The 23,072-nt window shown below is 43.1% G+C and overlaps 5 protein-coding genes across 6 annotated transcripts; 3 read left to right on the top strand and 2 right to left on the bottom strand.

Moving 5' to 3' along the window:
• Positions 1 to 122: 122 nt before the first annotated feature.
• Positions 123 to 2,247, bottom strand: BCIN_11g05980 (hypothetical protein). Of its 2 annotated transcripts, XM_024696105.1 has the most exons (3): positions 2,064 to 2,247; positions 1,612 to 1,978; positions 123 to 1,515 (listed from the first exon to the last, which is right to left on the bottom strand). In XM_024696105.1, the coding sequence occupies exons 2-3, from the start codon at positions 1,750 to 1,752 to the stop codon at positions 658 to 660; spliced, it is 999 nt and encodes a 332-aa protein (XP_024551908.1). In that variant the 5' UTR covers positions 1,753 to 1,978; positions 2,064 to 2,247; the 3' UTR covers positions 123 to 657. The 2 variants fall into 2 exon arrangements, with proteins under 2 accessions (XP_024551908.1, XP_024551909.1); XM_024696104.1 differs by having other exon boundaries at positions 1,612 to 2,247.
• A 1,915-nt stretch (positions 2,248 to 4,162) lies between these two features.
• Positions 4,163 to 5,942, bottom strand: BCIN_11g05970 (hypothetical protein). Its single transcript, XM_024696103.1, has 2 exons — positions 5,041 to 5,942; positions 4,163 to 4,968 (listed from the first exon to the last, which is right to left on the bottom strand). The coding sequence occupies exons 1-2, from the start codon at positions 5,530 to 5,532 to the stop codon at positions 4,450 to 4,452; spliced, it is 1,011 nt and encodes a 336-aa protein (XP_024551907.1). The 5' UTR covers positions 5,533 to 5,942; the 3' UTR covers positions 4,163 to 4,449.
• A 278-nt stretch (positions 5,943 to 6,220) lies between these two features.
• Positions 6,221 to 10,208, top strand: BCIN_11g05960 (hypothetical protein). Its single transcript, XM_001546572.2, has 2 exons — positions 6,221 to 8,942; positions 8,994 to 10,208. Exons 1-2 carry the CDS (start codon positions 7,184 to 7,186, stop codon positions 9,941 to 9,943), a joined length of 2,709 nt encoding a protein of 902 aa, XP_001546622.2. The 5' UTR covers positions 6,221 to 7,183; the 3' UTR covers positions 9,944 to 10,208.
• Positions 10,209 to 10,913: 705 nt separating this feature from the next.
• On the top strand, positions 10,914 to 12,924 carry Bcgrx2. Its single transcript, XM_001546571.2, has 3 exons — positions 10,914 to 11,521; positions 11,601 to 12,095; positions 12,198 to 12,924. The coding sequence occupies exons 1-3, from the start codon at positions 11,500 to 11,502 to the stop codon at positions 12,494 to 12,496; spliced, it is 816 nt and encodes a 271-aa protein (XP_001546621.2). The 5' UTR covers positions 10,914 to 11,499; the 3' UTR covers positions 12,497 to 12,924.
• A 1,540-nt stretch (positions 12,925 to 14,464) lies between these two features.
• BCIN_11g05940 (hypothetical protein) lies at positions 14,465 to 16,909 on the top strand. Its single transcript, XM_001546570.2, has 5 exons — positions 14,465 to 15,020; positions 15,115 to 15,570; positions 15,623 to 15,701; positions 15,826 to 16,346; positions 16,415 to 16,909. Exons 1-5 carry the CDS (start codon positions 14,622 to 14,624, stop codon positions 16,727 to 16,729), a joined length of 1,770 nt encoding a protein of 589 aa, XP_001546620.1. The 5' UTR covers positions 14,465 to 14,621; the 3' UTR covers positions 16,730 to 16,909.
• The last annotated feature ends 6,163 nt before the right edge of the window (positions 16,910 to 23,072 follow it).

Genomic DNA, 23,072 nt, shown 5'->3' with positions numbered 1-23,072 from the left:
GCCATCCCAATCTTATGAGACGTAATCTTGTATATTGAAGAATAAAGTAGAAAACCATTACGACCTTTACTTTCACGGTCAGTATTAGCGTCTCGTTCTTATCGAACGAGAATAGCATAATCTGTAACTACCAACTATATGAATATTGACTACTATCATCCATCAACATGAGAGAAAGTTGTGAATCTTTGGTCCTCGTGCCCATAATCACCGTTGTCATCTCGATCAATGTGATTATAAGTTTTGGAGTCTTGTCATTTCCTAGACCTTTACACTCTATAACCTCGCATTGAACATCGACAGTAACGTATATAACCCTCTTCATTTGACAAAATCTCGTAACACCTTTTTAAAAATCCAATCCAACTCATAATGCTTAACCCAGACAGTTTAACATCCATTTTTACAATTGTAATACCAACATTAGCCCCTGTATGTGCCAGTCTCAGTATCTAGCAATCCAAACATAGTCCCCAACTCATTTCAGATAACCCCAAATTATATCAGACAATCCAGACCATAATAAAACCCCGAATTCTTCGTATACACAGACATTACCTCAATCCCAATCCCAACTATGATCCCACTTCCTAATCCCAGTCCCTAATATAGCCATAAACCAGCCCCAATCATAACAAACAAGATAAAACCCCCCCTTCAAACAAGATATCCCCTCATCCTCTCCTCCACCAACCCCTTAGCAATTTCCCAAAGTCTCTCCCCACTCCTCGGACTCCAAATCTTTTCAACGCTCTCTCTGCCTTGAAAAATCCTCCAAAGCACTAGTATCATTCTCGCTTCTCCCATCCTGCCTCGCTCAAACTTCTTTAACTTTTCCACACCCTCAGCTTGCCTCTCTTTCCACCATTCGTTCAATCTGACCGTTCCTCCAAGTCCTATTCTTTTGCACTTCGTATCTGCAGAAATCTGCAACCAAGCTACTATCGGTCCATATCTTATGAGATTATGCTGGAAAATTATGACCGCTCTCTTTGTATTGACACTCTCATCTTTCATTTTTTCAAGAAGATTAAATCCCAAGATAGGGATGAAGATACAGAGAACTGCTAATTCTGGTGTGCCAAGGCGGGAGAGAAAATCGATTTGACGAGTTCGAGCATGCCATTCATTTTTGACATCTAGGGTTATATCGAAAAGCTCGTATAATAATCTTAGCGCTTCTTCTTTGAATTTCTGTCTTCGGATTTCGAGCTCGGCTAGAGGGGTACCAAGGGTAGGCGGATCGAAACCTACGCCACCGGCCCAGTAGATAGTGGGGGTATGGCATTGGGAAAAGGGGTCGTGGATTATTTCGTGCATGATTCGTGCGCGCGTTTGGGTTTCTAGGAGGTGAGCGAAGGTGTGGTTGATGTAAAGTTTGGGGGTGAAGTTCTTAGATGCTGGCTGATTGCGGATGATGAAGTGGGTGTTTTGGTTTACGTATGTGTTGGAGTAGAGATTGATGGCGGTTTTGGCTAGGGCTCGTTCGTATGTTTGGATGAGCTTCTTGAAGGACTGGAAGAGGTTAGACAAATAATCACAAGTATAGCAATGAATAGGCTCTTGCTGTACTGCTCAAACGAGAAGATAAAGAGAGAGGATATAACTGACACGTGAAAGCTTGATTAATATAACGACGTTCTTAGGCGCGTCGTGGATGACTAGATCTATAATTCGCAAGCATACATCTGCTGGTAATTCTACTCCCCCATTGGAGGTTAATAGATTGGTAGCCATGAGATTACTGGGCATGAGAAGTAAGAACCGAAGTGAGATTGAATTTGAAGACTGGAGGAACGATTCCGTGGTAGAGACGCGTAATGAAAGACGTGGTAGTTGTGGCTCCTGTACAAACGACGGAGACTCGGGAGATTTATGGCACAAGAATCCGGGAAAGACGGGATTGTCTATTGTGCAAGAGAACAAAACACCAAGTCTCTTGTACTAAGAGTTAAAAGAAACCGATTATGAGTATCTGCTTATTGTTAGAGAACATATAAAAATGTCAAGTGAAAAGATCAAGGATCCACATAGAAAGTCCACAGGAGGAGTTAAAAACAAACCTTGTTGGTCAAGCTTCTGGACGCCTCAATTGGGATAACAAGCCAAATTGTGACCAGGATATAGCCCCTAGACTTGGGCCACAGCTACCAGACTTAAATCGCCAATGTTTATCCTGATTTCATGGACACCCCGTTAGGAATAACTGTTTATATCTTTATGCACTATTACACAGTGCATGTATTCAAACAAAGCTAGCAAAAGAGAGAGGTCAGTACCTATACACCAAGACACATAAAACAAGAAAGGAACTTTTCTAATTTCAACAAGGGAACCAGAAAAAAATGGATAGGCTTGCTTACCGACTGGATTTCTGAGAGACCTTTAGGTTATATAGGATTCATATGTTAAATCAAAGACAACTGATATCAAGTACAAATGAGTATAGTATGAGCTTTGATGAGGCGTCCAATGAAGCCATTAACGGAAGACCCCTCCAAGCTTTCCCACGGGCATTTATCAATGTATGTAGAATGGTAACAGAGCGAGGTGCTTCAAATTTACTAAGCAATTGATCCTGTTATACTAAACGAGTAGCAGATACCCTAAAGGAACTACCTATAAGCCTAGGACTTTCCATTTGTGCCAGACTTTTAACAATTCCACAAAGATGATGGGCTTCCAACCTTTACAATAGTCTTAACCCAAACATATCTACCGCCGTGATTCCGGTAAAGTGATCAGCATAAGTATGCTGAGTCAAGGAAGTAGTACTTCCTCTAAGTTCTGTGGCATTGTTGAACAACTCTGAAATCGTTGGAAAATTAAACTTCGCTATTTTCTTCTACCTGGAAGACAAGGGTGCTTGTGTTTGCCTTGGATAGAATGACAGAAATCTTCTTGGAGAAGAACAAACAGGATTGATAAGTAAATAGCAAGATATCCAAAGTGATGAAAATTACTCATGAATGACTCCACCTGGACATCATATTGTGAGCACCCCTTCCTGGCAAAAGATTTTGACAAAGCCTCGTCAAGTGGAGAAATGAAAAATTGAAGGGGTGGAAAGATGATTGCTCATAAACCTAGGACTATGAAATTCTTGAAGGTTTCTCTTTCCAATGCGTCGCGCCATGGTCATTGTATATTCATGAGGGGGCTTTTGTTCGATTGCTTTTGAAGTTATTCTTTGCCCTCAAATCATCAGCACCAGAAACTTCTGTGTGAGATGAAATTATATTCAAGGAAGATCCTTTGCTTTCACAAAAGTCGAATGTCAGTTTCTTCCCATGTCTCCTTCCTGTTTCTGCTTGACCACAAACCTTTGTATCGCAATATACCAAACTATTGTATAGCTGATCCATTTGCAAAGTGTAGAAGTTACTCAATCTTACCATCAGACAATCAATCAGACTTCTAGTAAGTAGTGTTCCCACACCACATTATGTCATCTCATGTCTTGTGTTAAACAAACAAGAATCAAAAGGGTGTTTCATGTCCTCACCCAACAAAGCTCGAGCCACTTCGGAATAACAATCATCCATTCGGAGTCTCGTGATTCCTTCTTCTTACAAGTTATTGTTGCACATCTCAATAGTTGATTTCAACTTTTGTTTGTCCACCAGTAGTCTTTTTAAAGGAAAAAGGTGTTTTGCTCAGTCAGGGAGGGTTTGTAGACGAAGTTGTCGAAAAATCAACTTTTTTAACTTTTTAAGTTTTTACTTGTTGGTTTTGAAAATTGCGAGGGAGGATGATGTGGGTTTGGGGATCAAGGAAAAGTTGTTAAAAAGTTGAATTTGCAAGAATTGAAGAAGTTATAGGTGTTAAAGGAGGGGTGGTGGGTGTGAAGATTGGAAGAGGGGAGCTGGGGGCTTTTCGATCCAATGAAAGTTAACTCCGTTTACGAAATTCTGGTTCCGGGAGGTTGAGATAGTGTAGGCATTGCTGTGATATATGATAAACTCTAAACTTTGGGCTCTACAGAGCTCTGCAAGATCATTAGAACTTTGGGGGCAGATATTGAAATATTGTTCAGCTTCTTGACCCACATGCATGGCAAGAGAACGAAGTTTCAACTTTTTACCTGCAGTGGTAGGTGGGGATCCAAATATAAGGCCTTGTGATAGCACTACGATCACCCATTGCTCGAAACATGTTACAATGGGGGAGAAATGGCGATTAGATGGAGTTAGGTGATTGTTGAGTTGAGGGACTTGAGGGACAGCGCCTACTCGTGCCACCATCTCACAAAGGTACTTCATACGTTTCTAGGAGAATCTTGCTTCAGATTCGATGACGAGAATTGGTATCAAGATAGAAGCGTATAAAATACAAAGCAGGCGTAGCAGAACCATAGACCAAGGGTATCATAATGTAAACCAAGTATTTCCCAACCTCCACTGCCAACAAAATCCGACGATAACCACCCTAACATCATAACAGAAAGACCTAACCTCTCCTAGAACTTCTTCTCCTTCCACTTAACGATTTCACACTCTCTTTTCCACTAGCAATAGCCTTTCTACTTCGGCTCTTGACCTGATGTTTTTCGGCTTCATTAGCAACATCTTCCTCCAATCCAGACCCGAGACTTGTTCCATGGATCCAGTCCAACAAACCCCATGGTGCAAAATTTCCTTTTCCTCGGCTTTCACTGTGTAGATCTTGACGACGTGCAACCCCGCCAAGTATGATCCCAGGAACACTGCTGTAACCGGACGATGCGAGTGTTTCTTCTATAGTGACAACGGAGAGGGCGAGGAGATATGTTAGAAGATGAACCCGGAAAATTACCGCTGGAAGATAGATGGGGATGAAGCGGAACAGTATGTAGGAGGCTGGATGATCGTAGTGGGCGACAAATGCATATGGAGAAGTGATGGAGTGGTGATAACTCTTGTGACCCCGGCTAAGTAAATTTGAAGAGCGAGCGTGAAGGATGAAGCGATGGGTATAGTATTGTATGAACTGGTAGAAAGTACAGATTAGCTATAACTGTACAACTTGGCAGATACTTCAAAAGTTCAGAGAATCACTAACCTCACGAACGAGAAGACACTTCAAAGCATCCTTGGCGATAGACCATGGCATGGGTAATGTAGTAGTGACTCTTAGCGCGCTTTTATAGTGTAAGATCTCCGTAAGGACCATCTCAAATCCCGCTTGAATACCGATTCCCAAAAAGATGTTGAACAAGCTGATCCCCACTACCCGGTACCATTCTGGAGCCTTTGCTCTAGAAGCCTTCGACCCCCCCGTTCGAGTAGGTAAAGCTTGTTTTCCTTGCCGTTTGACTCCCACCGATAAGCTTGGTATGATAGAATCAAATATGAGGAATACAAATGAAGGCACTATGAAGAACAGTAGTCTTATCCCCAGAGTTCCCACTACCTCAACCCTTAAAGCCGTGTGTGATAGCACGAGAGTTGACCATGTCATGTAAAAGAATAAGAAGTTGAGGGATGTAGAGTATGTTGAAGCCGATGGCATGAGAAACCATCCCACCACGGGGAGCGATAGAAGAGCGTCCATAGTGTAGTCTTATCTTGCAAACCGCTCTCAAATGAAGGATGTCTCGGAATAGTGAAGATTTGCATACAAGATTAGAGTGTCCTCTGTCTTAGATATACTTTACGGATAGTGGAGAGAGGAAAGACGATTCACTTGGTACGTTATGCCAACGAACGGCCCGCTCCATACCTAGTAACTTATGTTGACAAAGATTCGGCCCCTCGTGGTGACGATGTCATAATTCTGTCGTTTCTTGATTTGTGCCCACTTATTTCATTCATGTGGAGGATTGCTGGACTAATGCTAGCTTCTCGCTACTGCATCAGGGGTTCAAATTAGTTTACCCGCCGCTTGAATTTAATCATTTGGTCGAGCAATGAAATTGTCCAAGACCTTCTTCAGCTCGGGCTTTGGATGTATTCTGACATTTCTTTTGTTGATAAGCCGTCCGAGAAAGAAGGAAAAGGAAAGTCAAGATCCACCGCTCTAATTGTAGAAATTTTAAAGAAGCGGATACCCATGAGAAAGGAAGATGCTTTTCGGGATTTATTGGGTACAAGCTGCCACAATTCATATAAGGCATAATTACCCGGACCGAGAGCACCATGGATGATGGATAGTGATGCGCAGATAGACGTTCCCCTTCCATTTCCCTCCCTTTCCACCATTCTCCTCGCATCACCTCCCTTCCGACTGTACCTGTGTATACGGAGTATATCTTCTCGAAGTGTTCTCGGTGTTCTACAAGGTTCCTTTTCCAAATTGACATCGCTTCCCTTTCCCGGCCGCCTTGTCGAGATTAAATTGCCGACCCAGAAAAAAAAAGGTACAAACCAAACGCGTCCCACGAAGCCCACCCATAATCATCACATCTTCCACGAGTGCATTCGGGGAAAGACATCCATGTTCTGCATTGCATTTTGCAGGTAGAATTTGCAACTCCGACCTATCACTGCCAATTGAAATTCCCATCAGGACGTTCCCCGCGCATAGTCGACTTTGGCAAAAAGACGATAAGCATTGTGAATGCCCCTGAACTTAAACTATGGGGCTTTCGACAATTCACTAATAAAATCATTCGACTCGAGTCCTTTGTTGGAAGAAGGTTCGATAGATTGAGTGAGTGAGTGAAGCCGACGGGCGTTTTAATTTCTGCTGAAAAGCTTTTGGAATCGGCAACGGCAACGGCAATAGCAACAGCAACAGCAACAGCGACAGCGACAGCACGTTCAAATGGATCTCGTATGTCTCTTAGTATAACTGCACAGGAGTTCGCACACTGACTGCTAAGATCCTTTGGACACATGCGTTGATGTGGTAACCTTTTCTGAAAGATTTCTGGAGTATTAATCGACCAAAGGCTCTCAAGGTTTTCGATCAGATAGATCAACATTCGTTCTTCTACTTTCATTTACTCTACATTCTCGGACCATCTACTCAATCTTGCTAGCAATTAGCCACTGCGAACAGAGTCTCACCCATTTTCTGCACCAACCCCAATCTTCTGGCGCATTTAAACAAAATTGGGATCTTTGAAACACTTTTTCAATTGTTTGTGGTTTTGAAGGTGGTGTACGGTGTCAATGCTTGTATCAAAATCATCCTAAACCATCCTAAACCTACCGATCATCTATAGTAGGCGCGAGTACGTCCGATCCTTACACAGAGCGCCATGGAGGCTCCCCCACCAATACCACATCGTTCACGACAACATTCCCGTCGAAAATCTCTATCAGGTCCTTCGGCGCACTCCTCAAACCGTATATCTGTACAGCCTGCATCGCCCGAGGTGATATCTTCTTTAATTACATCTCTCTCCATCATATCCTCTCCTGCGAATGATCTTTTTGAGAATCACTCAAATTCAGCGTCACCATCTGCATCGACGACCTCTTTCTCCCATCCCGATCTACGACCATCATATACTAGGACAAGTTCAGGAGGAAGTTTTGGCATAGATTACGGAGCATTTAGGCAACCTTCATTGCGCGAACTCATTGAGGAAGAATCGCTCGATGAACTGGCTGCGAGTCCTCCTGTTATTAAAACATCGAAGCCTCCATCGGGATTCTCTCCGTTAACTGCACCAAAATCGCCAGCGACAGATTCTAGATCCAACTCTTTGAAGAACTTTCTGCGCCGACCGGGTTCGAAGGGTTCACAAGGATCAAAAGAAAAAGATGATTCGAGCACAATCGGGAGTTTATCAATAGAGCCTGGTTACGCTCCGATACCAAAATTGGAAAGGAAAAGGTCAACGGATAGTTGGGATAAAAAGCAGGGTAGAAATAACAAAGGACTGATGTATATGAGTTCAAAAGAGAGACTCAGAGAAAACGCATCGGAAAAGACACGGAATTTCAAAGGCCTTGGGCTTGATCGTCTGCCCATATCTAATTTTGATCAACCAACTTTCATGGCCGAAACTCCTATCACTGAGGAGCCTCCCTCATTAGGCAAGCACAGCATTCTCAGACTCGACACTACACAAGCGCCCCCAATTCCTCGCCGTTGGTCTCCATCGATGGCGAATAGTCCTGGCGGCATTGGATCAGGTAGATTTATTCCCGCACGAGATTCATCTCTTCGAAAACCGGCGGCTCAAACGAAGAAACGCGATTCAAAATTAGCAAGTAGGCAAAGTGATATGGATCGTGAAAGAGAGAAGGATGTCATTAACGAGCGCGAGGAAGCTCAGAGCAGGGCAAGTTCTGAATCTGGAGAATCCACAAATCTGAAAGTGCCTATTGAGGTGTTCCAACCCCCTTCATCTATATCTACAACGCTAGCCAGCAAACAAGATGAGGATTTTGCACAGAACAATGAGCATCCAGCCGTTGAGGATGATCTTGATTGTGCCCCTGCACCTGTTATTACTCAACGAAGATCACAAACTCATCCAAGTCCCACCAAAAACAAGAGATCATCTAGTCAGAAAAGACAATCTGGTGGGATGTCACCTGATCCGTCAGAGCTAAAGATAAAACGAAGTAGTTCACGGCTAAAGCGATTATCCGGACCTCTAACTCCTGCTAATTCGGACTATGATACCTCTAAAAAGAACCCTTCTAGACCTGGCTCTAGAGTCGTTTCCCCCGAACTACCGAGACCTGCTTCTGTATTTGTTGATCCTCGTCCTAGTAGTGCAGATTCCATTGATGATGCCGTTACAACTTATCTTGCATCTCCACGCTTGTCACAAAAAATTAGACACCCTACAAGCGGTCGAACTATTTCATTCTCAGAAGTAGGCGATCCGGAGGGCTCAGCAGTATTCTGTTGCGTTGGAATGGGTCTGACAAGATATATCACCGCTTTTTACGATGAGCTTGCCCTAGCACTGAAGTTACGACTGATCACGCCGGATAGACCAGGAGTTGGACAGAGTGAGCCATATACTGATGGCACAGCGACTCCACTGAGTTGGCCTGGTAAGTTTGTTTAGGACTTTTGTCTTCTTCATTGAAGCTAACATGATATAGATGATGTATACGCAATATGTCAAGCTTTGAGGATAACAAAATTCTCCATACTTGCACATTCAGCAGGTGCGATATATGCTCTCGCAACAGCATTGCGAATGCCACAGCATATTCGCGGCCGCATTCATCTACTTGCCCCTTGGATTCCCCCTTCACAATTGACAACATTTGGTACACAGACAGTATCGCCACCTGCGAATTCTATACCTACATCTCAGCGTATACTTCGTGCTCTTCCGACCACAATTCTCAAGGTTGCAAATTCTAGTTTCATGAGTGCCACCAGTAGCTCGGTTACAAGCAGTCTTCCAAAACAAAAGAGAACTAAGCGCAAGTCAACATCCACCGCTCGAGATACTCCGACACCGAGTGGTAGAACCAACGCACTTACCCCAGGTCTGGACAAGGAGAATCAAAAGTTTGATCCTTCGAAAAGACCAGAATCTACTGTACCGGAATCAATGGAGCAAGCAGCATCAGATCCGAATGATCCGAACCATGATGCCGCAATATTAGCAGTGGCTGCGAGTACATTAGCCGACAAAGAAAGACAAATGACCTATGATACACGTTTAACACATGCTATATGGGATCTAGCAACTGTCGGCGCGAATCCCGCTGTGGATTTACTGGTATGCCTGGAGAGAAGGCATACTATTGGATTTCGTTATGTAGATATCACACGCTCGACAGTCATTCACCATGGAAGTAAAGATACGAGAGTCCCTGTTGAAAATGTCCGATGGTTGGGCAAAACAATGAAGAGATGTGAAGTAAGAGTCTTGGAAGGAGAAGGACATGGATTAATGGCCTCGGCTACAGTGATGGGTGGTGTTCTCATGGAAATCGCACGAGAATGGGAGGATTGGATTGAGATCACGGGGTCTACGAAAGGTGATGGAGGGAAAAGAACCCTGAGAGAAAGAGCGAGTGTGGGTGCTTTCAGGTGAGGGATTATTGGGCGGTGTGTATGCTTCTGGAGTGGCATGTTATGATTGATTAAGTGGAAATACCCAGCGAGGATAAAAGTTGGATGGCGCTAGATGATTGATACACACATGTATTTTTTCCTTTGTCAAAGTTATTCGCAGGACGAGGTAGTGAACGGGAGCAATTTTTCTTTTGTAACGACTTGTACGATTGCCATACATACCTATGTAATATGCCCTTTAAAAACTTAGCTTAATACATAATAAGAATATATTAGATGATACACATCATGGATATGGATGACAAAGACGCCTAGAACTCAGAAATGACATGTATTAATTTGACGCTGCCGATGCCTGTCAAAGAGTGTATCGGATCTCACGATGGGCTCAAGAGTCAAGACGGGGTTCAGATCTTCTAGAAGCTTGACGGCGGTGGATCTTGGTGATCAGTGGGGTTCCACTTCCTGTTTTCAAATACTTGTGAAACGAGATGATCTCAATGGTTGTGTTCTATGTTTTATTCCATACACCAAAAAAGCGTCCTGTCAATCATGCTGGTCTTGTTAACTCGAAACCGTGCTCCCATGTTTTGCCGATGACACTCAGAGCTAAATGCGAATGGAGGCCCGCTAGATCTTCATTAGCCAGGGGTACATGACCCTTCGTACCTCTGTACCCGAGCAGGCAGTGCCAGGTAGGGAGTCAGAGGAAAAGCGGCGAGGGGCAGAACTTCTTTCAGCATGGGATAAAAACGGTTTATTGAATATCAACTCGGGTGGGATGGAGATTGGATCTTGATGATTCGTAATTTGGAATGCCACGAATTATGTATCTGCAGAGAACCTAAGAGGCAGAAGGATAGGATCAGTCTAGTTTGTTTATGTACAGAGGTGTGAGATGTGAGCATCGTGTGACCTTCGGTTCCTCTCGTTCTGCTTCGACGAGTACTTCTACCATGACTCTTGACTTCTCTCTCTCTCGGGCGTGTGAAAGATTAATAAAACGTGGGTGGAAAGTTACATCCAATTGCAAAGTTTAACACCCGGTAAGGTTCAAGGAAAGGATCGCAATCTATCCAGGGAGCACCAACTAGTGGAGCGAAGCTTGAAACGGGAAATATTGGATCTTCGACCATCAATCTATCTACTAGCTGGGTACAAGTGGTGCACCAAAACGAGAATAATTACCTTCGACACGAGCAGATAATTATTAAGTCACAATTTATTTGTGGGAACGAAAGGACGAAACGATACGTGGTGTGAAGTCTTCGGATTGTCGGCTTATCTATTGGGATTGAATTGCGATTGGCATTGGCATTGGCATTGGGGTTGACAGCTGGTTTCTTACGACGATTCATTGCAGACCTGAGCGGTTTGAAATCCATACGAAACAATTGCCTCGTACGCCGTTGGGAAAACGTGCAGATTCTGCAGTGCTCTTGATTAAAGAAGGGGGGAAGGGTCAACGAGAAAAGGAGCGAAAGCAAGCAATTTCGCACAAGATTGCACGCCCCAACGTACCTACCACTACCGCGCAAATTACAACAAACGTCCAGCACAGCATTCGCAGTAGCAATGGGAAAGTACTACGAAGCTAGTAAGTTTCTCTCTTCGTCTCTCAATTCCTTACACACAAGCAGTTATCAACAACTAACCGCTTCTACCCACCCCAATAGATCCTCCTTACTATAAGGAAAAGCCCACCAAGATGGCTTCTATGCGACGTATAAAAGTCTTCGGCATTCTCGTCTTCATCGCCGTCGTATCCCTCCTCTTCTATACTTCTTCTCTTCGTCAACAACGCAATCTCTCCAAATCCGACTCTGGAGATTTCTACAGCAAGACCATGAATGGATTAGGGAAACAAGAAGTGGCAGCTGCAGGAGGCCGAAACGACGAAGATGAGAAAGTAGCAAAAGAAATGCAACAAAGATTGAAAGATGCGGCAGATAAAGCAAGAGATAACGCGAATGCGAAGGCGTTTAAACCTGATCCACCATCGCAGGTTGTGGGGAAGGGAAATGCGGCGGAGGGGCAGGGCGGGGAGAGGAGTGTTGCGGGACGGAAGAAGATGGGTGATAAGGCGCAGGAAGTTGTTAAAGAGGGAGAGAAGGAGGAGGAAGATATGGAGGTCACGACTGAATTGAATACTATTTTGAAGAAGTCGCCGAGTTGGTTTACCCTTTTCTTTTATACTTATTTGCATCCCTATTCTATTCTGTCTTTATCTGCCTTTCATATTAGAGAACACAATTAACTAACTACTCCAATAGTAATCATTTTCTCCAAATCTTACTGCCCGCACTCTAAGCGCGCAAAGGATATCCTACTCGAAAAATACAGAATCGATCCGCTCCCATATGTGGTGGAATTAGATAAACATCCCCTAGGAGGAAAATTACAAGGGAGATTGAATCAACTTACTGGAAGGAGAACAGTTCCCAACGTGTTGGTTAATGGGGTCAGTATTGGAGGTGGTGATGATGTGGCAGAATTGGATGAAAAGGGAACGTTAGGAGAGAAGGTGAAAGATTTGGGGGGAAAGAAAATTCTAAGCGTTAAGGCTAATTAAGGGGGGGAAAGGAGGAAGGAAAGGAATGGGACAGGAAAAAGGACATTACTACGCAAGCGTCTTGTGCAAGCAGACAACAAGAGTTAGCACGCAGAATAGCCCTTTAATAGCGTTTTAGTTTCGTTGTGCTGGGAATCGAAATCAAGCTTTGCATTATCATGCCTTCTTTCGGATGGATTGATAGGAGTACTTCCTTTTGTCGTTTTTTTCTTTTCAAACGTATATATTTTCATAGAGAAATGGATATTTTTCTCGATTGAGAATTTAAAATCCATCATGTTCAGATTAGTGAACTGGAATTCTGGATGTCTAGAGTAGGTAGGGTGAGAATGAATGTTGGGGGGCTTCTCTTGAGCTTTCTTGAGGAGATGATCACGTTGATGATGACGGTACTGCTGGGTATTAATATTTCTGGTTCGTGTATGCCACAGGAGCTGAGGAAGGGATTTGGGAGGGGTGGGGGTTTTGTGTACTAGGTAATAGGCTATAGGTGATAGGGGATTGAAAGAAGGTAGGTAGGTGATGTTCTAAATTGACCGGTTAGGCGGGAACTAAGGGACTAGGGGACCAGGGGAGGGTGCGAGGGAAGGATGAGAAGAGGCACCTGGATTGTGAGTCTGGGGTGGTTAAGTATGGTAGGGTAGGAGGGGTGTTAAATAGTACTAACCTTGAGGTCAGGATAGAGAAGGCGAGGAAGAGGACGAGGGGGATATGGGGGGAAAGAAACACTGATTGTGTGTATCTGAGAGACATTATGCTAGAGAATCGTCATGCCAAGGGGTTCGCGGAAGGCTCTTATTTGCCGTGAGGATTTGTCCTACATTAAATTGTATAGTTATACAACGATTTATAATCTCTATTGTACTATTGTTATATCTCGATGCCATTCGACACTAAACGGAAGGGGTCTGAATGGAGGGGAAGTGTCCCGCCCCCTCCTCCTAGCAGAAGAAGCTAATAACACAAGCTGACGAAAAGAAAAAGAAAAATAAATCCAAGACAAGCTTTAAAACATATGCAACGCAGACCAATAAATTTGTATCGTTGACGAAGTTGGGCTGGATGAATTGAGGGGTAGAGAGGTCGATAGGTGTATGTCTTGACTTGATTGTTCGCTTGGCAAAGTTGACTGACTTGGGTAAGATCTTTTAGCCTTATTCTCACCAATGTCTTGATTCGGATTTGACATGACAGCCACATGATCTAGATAGGCACTTAACGCTTAGAAATTGAATATCAGATTAATAATGATCAATGAAGCTTCACAGTTTCGATGTCATCTACCGTCGATTTCGCAATCCCGTACGGAGTCCGGAGAATAATAATGGGTGCTTAGTGATGCTTTCATTCATTGTGCTCAGACGTTGGCTAGTTCCAATCGAGAGGTTCGCACAAGAAAAAAAGTCATCTACGTCAGTGGTTAGGTTTTTCTTAAGCCTTTCCCAACGATCGGCACGGATTCATCGTGCATACTTCTATTTTGCCCATCTCTTATTTGATGGGTATCGAGACAATAGGACAAATCGATACCGAGTCGATTGGTTTGTCAGAGTGAATGAGGTATGGTTAAGCTTTATTCTTGTTCTTTCGGACTTCTTTGTCCGGGAGATGCTGGATTTTCGCTGATTCGAGCATCTGGGATGGACTTTTTGGGATGCCTTTTGGATCTAGGGTTTAGGCATCTTGGGTTTGATTCGAAGAGGGCAGATTTCACTCGTGAAAAGGCCGAGTCTTGCTGTGTGCGCATTGAGGTGTGAGGAGCTAGATTTATCTAGTAGACTGATCGATGCGTTGCTTGACAGGAAGTATGATATCATATGGACTGTTGAGAAAGGCCGAGAAGAATGCATTTGGAATAAAGCTCAACGGAGAAGTAATATTTCCGGTTGTTGAAGCACTTATATTTGTATTTCCCTCCTGATAATTTATCTTTGTTTTCCATATATACCTATTCTTTGCTCGTGTTTTGGCATACTTATTGTTTAATATACTGTTGATAGTCTCCCCCCTCCATTCTTGATAGTTGAGAAGTTTATTCGTTTGGAGAACTCCCACCTATTCTCTGGATACGAAATCAAATTTATTCGATAGTTTCTATTCTCTCGATTGATATCGAACTGTTAGAATGAGGGAACTCATTCGAGATTCAACGGCGGGGAAAATTCTACGTCTATTATCGGGAAACAAGTTTCTGAAATATCCAGAGGAACAAGACGCATTGGCAGATAGTGAGAAGGGAAACCCAGACACTTGGCGAAGATATCTAAATGTACGGAAGACTCAGAACGTGAGACATCATGGCACTTGCGAGGAGCCTGAAGAAGAGGATGTCTCTGAAGAAGATAAGGGTAGTGATGATGTGGATCAACACCGAGATCAAAGTCGGGGAGGAAGACCTTCAAATACGACACAAGGCTCAGACAAAACGAGAGTGGGAACCGACGATACTGTGAGAACGGATAATGGAGGAAAAAATGTTCAAATTATTGATTGGGATCAAACAGAGGGATCTCTTGACTCAGAGGTATGTGGTTGGAGCCCTTGGAGATATTTCATGCCCTGCAAGCATGCAGTCTTAAATGTCTCTTGTGACGTCGACTAATTTCGAATAATAATAGAATCCACAAAATTGGTCGTCAGGAAAAAAGTTCTTTGTTACTTTCCTCATCTGTTTGCTGACTTTCTCCGTCTACATTGGATCGGCTATATATTCAGCAGGTATAATGGATGTGATGCAACAATTCGGAGTCAGTCAGGTTGCTGCGACAGCTGGTCTCACTCTATTCGTTGCCGGATACGGCATAGGGCCCATGATATGGTCCCCCATGAGTGAGATACCTCAAGTTGGGCGAAATCCCGTTTATATTGGAACGCTGCTTGTATTTGTGGTTTTTCAATTCGGTGTCATATATGCGAAGAATTTCGCTATGATGCTTATCTTTCGATTCTTAACTGGATTCTTTGGCTCGCCAGTATTGGCTACTGGAGGTGCCTCGTTGGCTGATATGTATGCGCCAAAAAAGAGAGCTTATGCAATTGGAATTTGGGGTATGGCTGCTGTGTCTGGTCCTGTGGTACGTCTCTTCTGGTCACTTCCTTTAAAAAATTTGTTACTGACAAACTTAGTTGGGTCCTCTAGTTGGAGGCTTTGCCGCGGAAAGCAAAGGTTGGACTTGGACTATCTGGGAATTAACATGGTTATCAGGTGAGTTCAATCAATCTTTTGAAGGCTGAATGCATTCTGGATGTCCCATAGTCCTGTCTGGATTCGACAATCAAGATCACTGGGTACATCTTACTGGACAGCCTGATACTAATTGCGTCCGCAGGATTCGCACTGGTTGTCTTATTCCTCCTCTTACCTGAGACTAGCTCCGCCAATATTTTGTATCGTCGCCGTCGACGTCTCGCAAAGGCTAGCGGTGTTGATAATCTCAGATCCGAACCAGAACTCGAAGCGGATGAAATGACCACCAAAGACAAGATTAACATGGCCCTCATTCTTCCATTCTCACTCACTTTCTCGGAGCCCATTCTTTTCTGCCTCAATCTCTACATTGCACTCATTTACGGTCTTCTATACGTTTGGTTCGAATCATTCGCCATCGTGTTTGTCGAGATTCACGGTTTTAGCTTGGGACTAGAAGGATTGGCTTTCTTGGGTATTTTCGTCGGATCTCTTGTGGTTATACCACCATTTTTTTGGTATCTATACAAATTTCAAGAACCAAAGTTTGATGAGAGTGGGAATATCAAACCTGAGATCAGATTGCAACCGGCTTTCGTCGGAGCCTTTTGCATTCCTATATGTTTGTTTTGGTTTGGATGGACAAGTAAAGAAAGTATTCACGTATGTTTTCTCTCATTCTTTTCTCTCTTCTCTTCACGTTCCCTAAAGAATAAACTAACTCAACCTAGTGGATCGTTCCCATCATCGGCTCAGCATTTTTCTCCATCGGTGCCTTCCTCCTCTTCAACTCAGTCCTCAACTACATCGGCGACGCATACCCCAAAGTAGCAGCATCAGCATTCGCAGGAAACGATTTCATGCGCTCGTGTTTCGGCGCCGGCTTCCCGCTCTTTGCTAATGCCATGTTTAAAGATCTGGGAGTGCCGTGGGCGAGTTCCACGCTGGCATTTATCAGTGTGGCATTTATACCGATCCCGTTTATTTTGTACAGATGGGGCGAGAAGATCAGAATGAAGAGTAAGAGGGCGAGACATGATATTTAGAGGGAGTGGAGGTTAATGGGGTGGTGTTGGTGGTGATGTTGATGAAGAAATGGTTATGATTAAATTTCTATTAATGTTTATAGATGGATATAGACATGGATTGTCTGGTATGCATGTTGATGAAGATCATAGAAGTTCTATTCGGTGGAGGATGGTGTGGATCAGTCAAATATTAACGACGAGATGAATTCAATACAATGTATTAATTTACATTCTCACAATCATACACATTTGGCAGTTGTATCGTCTTTTTTATTTCTATTTCTCTTATCAATCTCCCACCATTTACTTGCCGCAACAAAAGCAAGAATGAAGGAACAGAATTCTTACCTCAACAACAAGTACCTACCCACCGCATCTTGCCAACCTTCTCCATCAGTGTCTAGATACTAGGTATATATACCCAAACCCGCCCAAAATTACTTTATGAATTAGTCAGCAAATAGGCGTCGTGACGGAGTGGTTAACGTGATTGACTCGAATTAAACTTCATCGTTCTCCGGGTCCTGAGGATTTGGAGGTGTGGAGATAGAATACGATATCAATTCCTTTCGGGGGCGCATGTTCGAATCATGCCGACGTCGAAAATGATATTTTTTTTGGAGGGTGTGGGTTTGGGAGGGAGGAGGCCATGTGGAAGGGGAATGAATGGAGGGTAGCAGATTTGGATCGGGTGGTGATGAAGGTGAGGGAGGGAGTGGAGTAGATGGATGTATTTTATGGTGGGGTGGAGTGGAGTTCATGGTGGTTTTGCCATCGATAGTGTGGATTGGAGAGAGCGCGTATGCGATGAGTGAGAGGTGCGGCATGTACAAGTATGGGATGTACGGAGTTCTCTAGCTAGCAAATATATACTTTTGCGAAGGGTACGTATGAACATGAGGAATTCTCTTTCTACGAAAATATCTATTCGTGTATTGGTATGTAATCTCCCTCCTATTGAGGTTTATACGCAGGATGCAGAATAGAAGTTAGACGTGTGTGATGGAGAAGTGTAGCGATGGTTTAAGTAAGGGTGGCTTTCCATTAGCGAAATAAATGGCCAGAGATGAGCATAGCATAGTTGGAAGGTCTCTATATAATCACATCGTTACTTTGTATGTGTATGTGTGTAGATACCCCCCCCCCCTCTCTTGACATGTGAGAGTAAGTCAAAGTTAGGTGTGTGTTTTGGTTATTGAAATTTATTGATTTCTTAGACGGCTGATTTATGATTCTACTTAATCAACATAGAGAGGATCCAGAGTTGACGCACTGGAAGAAGCAGCTTTTTTTTTTTCTTTCCACAGACGAAGAGGCTGGCCTAAGCTCTTGTGCTAAGTAGATCACGTGTGTGCATCCCGCCATGAAAACTCTTTTCCTCGAGTGAAAATTGGAATCCCTTGTAGGAAGTAAGAAAATGTCTCGTATTGATCAATAGCAAAAGTTGCACACAGATCTAGACTCATCTGCTCCGTCCCGGCAGCAAATGTATGTATGCATATTCCAAACCAGTGGATTGCGATATATACCTATCTCTAGCTAGTATCTTCAAAATGCGGTCTTGGTCTCTAAGCGCGAAGAAATTCCGACGGTGGGGTACACAATAAAATGTGTTTATGTATTTTAACAACCACTGAGATTGATTAGTCAGAAAGGCCAGATGGCGCAATGGCAGCGCATTGCTTTCCGGTGGCAAAGGTTGTGGGTTCGAGTCCCATTCTGGTCGTTTTTGTTTTGGAAATTTGAGGGTGTTTTTTGGGGGGTTTGGGATGGGAGTATTGGGGGATTTTTGTTAGGGCGGAAGTGTGAATTTTGAAGCTTTGGTTAGGGTTGGATCTATGACTAAGCATGTGAGTTAGTTTGTCGCCCGCACAAGTTGCGTTGCTGGATGAGGATAGGCGAGATAGTTGGTGCATTTTCTTTTGGAGTGTGATTTTTGAGACTGAGGTTCTTTTGAAGAGGTTGGGGTTTACGTGCATATATGTATTTGCATAGTCTGAAGATGAAGAGACTTTAGTTGTGTATTTCTCAAATTTACTATAGTGCAGTCAATCGCGAAGTTCGATCATCAGTCAACGGTCAATTTCAAAGTCTTCCGCGTTCATCAATACACCGATGACAGATGAGTGAAACATCAAGAATTTTAAGCTCCAAAGTTTGAGTCGGATTGTGAATGAGGAGGCTAACGGTAGTGTTTCTTGACGAGATCTTTGGGTTATGCCAGGAAGCCGTTTTCGTCGAAAAGAAGGACTTGAGATATGATTTGGATTATAGACTGGGTGGATCAAACTGTTCTACATTGGATCATTATGGGCTTTGCACTCTGCAACGATTATTGGGTAGGAGCCTTCAAACATAATATTAACAGCCACCATACCACATGTAAGTTTTGAGCAGAGATTACTCTCAAATCCGGGAAAATCTCTATACAAATATTTAGTTTTGACACAACACATCATCGTTTACCTCGCTTAGAACTACCCTCAGTTCACGGCCTGAGCAGTTCTACTAGGGTAGTCTAGTTTTACTCGACTGACATGGTCAGTCCGTTTGTTCACCTTTGATCATTGAATTGGCCAGTCAATCTGCAAGTGCTCAGCAAGTTCTCGTTCATTGTATGCTCTGTCGGTCCTTGCAATTGGATAGTGGAGCTTAAGCGACACATTGGGGTAACCTGTTTATCATGGGCCAAAGCATTTACGGCGCGCTTAACTCCTAATTTCATGCTTGAGTATGCCAAGTCTGTAGTAGATTTCCCTCACATATCTTTTCTTCCAGACACTGGTTCGGTTATGTTCTTCTGCTAGGCGGGGATATGAGTGGAAATCATCGGGAATAACCCGAAGCCTTGATCTCGGCTCTTGTTTGTGAGAACAGTTCCAGAAAATTTACAAGCGCGATATATAATACGGATCAAGTATCACTTTCAACAGTCGTGGTATCTGATCTGGATGCGAAAGAAAATGGCGAAGCAGTTCACTTGCCTACGAACCCAGACTTTGATGCTGAGATCCTAGCCCGAAATTTGAAAGTATCAAGTGGATCATTTGCATCCTTTCCATCTACTGCTCAGTCTCCTGATATGCTCCCGATAATACTATCATCTCTACGACCTATTCCAAACCCGTCTTCAATACATGTAGAAATGCTCTTCTTACTAAACCCCGAATTTTTGAGCGATACGTTTAGTTAGAAGTACTCCGGTTGTTACTCAATCGAAGTAGGATCCCTACCAAAGAAATTTTGCAATCAGTAAAGAGAAGTTCAACTGGCCCATCCGTGGCGACGCGGTTTTCCTCTCCGGACAGAGACTTGGTTTCTACTTTTATCACTTTGCCTTTTCTTAGAAGCACGAGAGCTACTTCTCCAGTCGCCGAACCAGCTTGTCTTACCAACAGGAGCCACAAACGTCTTTAACACCACAGCGGCAGATATCTCAATATGCATATAGAGATACCACACCACTAGGTAAGTAGTAGTAATCGATCCGAGTTGCAGATATGGGAATCTGCATCAATATCAAAGTCCACAACTACTTCTCCGCAGTTGTGAGTAACTAATCTACAGGAATGTGTAAGCTGAAGCAATGATGAAAAGAGTTTTCTGGAAAGATCTCCCCGTTGTTATATACTGTTGTTTTTATTCTATTCCTTCCCTTCAAGTAATAGACTGGTTCTCTTTGTGATAGTGGGAGGACGAGCATATTGTCTACTCCAGCATCTGTTATGGGAAAGCACAACACCTCGAATATCACGATTCACGATTCACAGAAGATGACACACGGAGTATTCTAACATATCAAAACCCAATGCACCAAATTTTCTGTGATATCATGGCTCCACGTTATATCTAAGAGCATATTTGTATCTATTATCACCCTCGTTCACACATAACCAGGTACCAAGAAGCAAAAGAAATTCCACCCATTGCTAAGAACCACGATAGGATGCCGGTCCAACCAATTCATAAAAGGCGTAAACAGCTTTTTTGAGCTTCATTCCATAACAAATTACCCTGTTCTTCACAGACCAATCCTTTGATCCCTGGATCAATCCATTCCCACCCACCCCTCGCATTTCTCAAGTTCCACAACCCACGGTGGTTTGCCACCATCAATACGCTCGCATACCACATGCCGCATATCGCATACAAGCTAACACAATGTTCATCATAATCCGACATATGGTCATTCACTGTAGTCAGGAAACGAACATTCAAAGCACGTAGACCCGTCGCTTCGAGAATTCTGCGGGTCGCATATTATTCTGGAGTTTCACTAAACTCGAGCTGGCCACCTGGAAATGCATAGGTGCTGATACCGTCCGTGTGAGTTGATGCGTTTACTTATGGGGAAGTGGGAATTTTCAACTGGCTCTTGAGTAGATCTGAGAATGAAAACTACTTTGCTTACTCGGGTGATGGCCATGGAAGAGTTTAATGATGATGGATATTCTCGATGGCAGTAAGCGACGAGGAAGATGGGTATTGGAATGATAGCCCCCTCTCAAAACTCAGAGTTTGAAAGTAGTAGAAACAAGAACTGAGTGACTTGTTTCTTGTGCCTTTATAGTCAACCCGATGTCTACATATTTGACAGATTTTGTATTTTCGATTGATTGATGGAGTGTCAGAGGAAGGGGAATGTGTATACCACTCGCAGTCATACCCGCTACAGCTAAACTTTAAATGGGGTTTCGAATCATGACATGGTTATCCTCAAAGGGTCATTCATTACCAATGTATTGAACATTTCATGACTCATGAGACACTTGAGTGTAGAGAAAATGAACATAGCAGTAATCTCAGTGTGTGTACCGGATATTTGCTCAGTGCTGCCTTTTTGGTACCATTGATTCTCGAGATAAAACGTAGCACTGAACCCTCGAAATGATCAAAAAATTCATCTGGATATACTGATCTGGAAGGAGTTACATCATTTGCTGGAATATGCGACCGAAATTGAGTCTATGGAAAGTGGTTATTGGACTACTTAGACCGTCGAGCTATGGAGGAGGCAACATAGGTACATTGAATGAGTGTATTGTAGGTATTCAAGTATCGATAGTGCCATCGACTTTATAAACTTGGATTATAGCTAATGTCAAATCATTGGTCGGAGCAGGTGATTGGTGTCGTATGCCAACCTGCCCCTCGGGGGAAACGCATGGAAAAACATAAGGCTATAGAAAAGTCTCTTGGTTGGTTTCGATGGATAGAATAATCTTGTATCTGAACAGCTTTATTCGACATCTTATTCTCGTAAATTATTATGTGAAAGATCTCAGTGTCGAGAAACGATGTAGTTAGAACAAATCCGGCACAATTGAATTGGCTGGATTCTAGGCAAATAATTGGTTGAAACATGCAGAATTTTACGTATATATATTGATTGAGTTCTGCTTTGAACGAAGAAAGAACGAGCGAGGGGCAGTTTCCCTAGCAGTTCCTAACACTAACTAAACTTAGCGTAGAAATGCCTTTAGTCAAAAGATTATCTCGACTTCACTTCTCGAATATCTCAGAACTGAGAGATCCTTCGAGAAAGTTTTCGCATCTGATACTCAAAATGAAGCAATGGCTGAAGAGGATGTATGCAGGAATGCATCAGGACACAAATGATACTTCGCATTTAGAGACTTGAAGCAAGACAGAGAATCAAAGTTGCTCTCCTTCATCAATTAATGCATGCATATTCCCCCAGAGAGCTTTGCAACATTGACTGTGGTAGTTTTACATTTTCTTAAAAGTGTTTGTTATATCCATTTTACATGATTTGGAAAGACTTGACCTGGAATGATCGGTTCAACAGGATCGATCTCAATGTTTGCGTTCGTTATGGTCCAAGAGAAAAGGGCAAGAAAAAGCGCGAAACAGAACAAGAGATGAGCATCTTTTGACTATCGTGAAAGCATGGATTGAACTACAGATGTGTGAATATGAACATAGGGATTATCTCGAGATTTCTTTCCCATCTTAGTACTTTGGCCTTTCCTACTTTGGGTTGAAGAACCGCATGTCAGAGCCACGTTGACTGAGTCGATACAAAAGACGTTGTACAAAATAAATACATACAAGTACACTTGTACCGCCATTGAACCAAACATTTATCTTAATCCCATGAATCTTCAGATGAAATTTGCATACTCTTTCGCCCAACTACTCACTCTCGTTCGTTTATTCATTCATGATTGCCCAGCCAAAATCCCCGAGCAACCGCAGACGTGGCAAGTATCCACATCTCAAGCGACACAACGTTTGATCTTACGGAAGTAGTGTCTTGCATATAAGACTTATAGACCGAGTACTAGAGTAGTTATCCGATTTGGACCTCGTTGTCAAAGTCAGTCATGTCATTTGTTGT

The sequence above is a fragment of the Botrytis cinerea genome, chromosome 11 (assembly GCF_000143535.2).
Source record: "Botrytis cinerea B05.10 chromosome 11, complete sequence".
Classification (NCBI taxonomy): domain Eukaryota; kingdom Fungi; phylum Ascomycota; class Leotiomycetes; order Helotiales; family Sclerotiniaceae; genus Botrytis; species Botrytis cinerea.
Note: the sequence above shows the minus strand (reverse complement) of the source record. Positions and strands in the feature narration are given on the sequence as shown.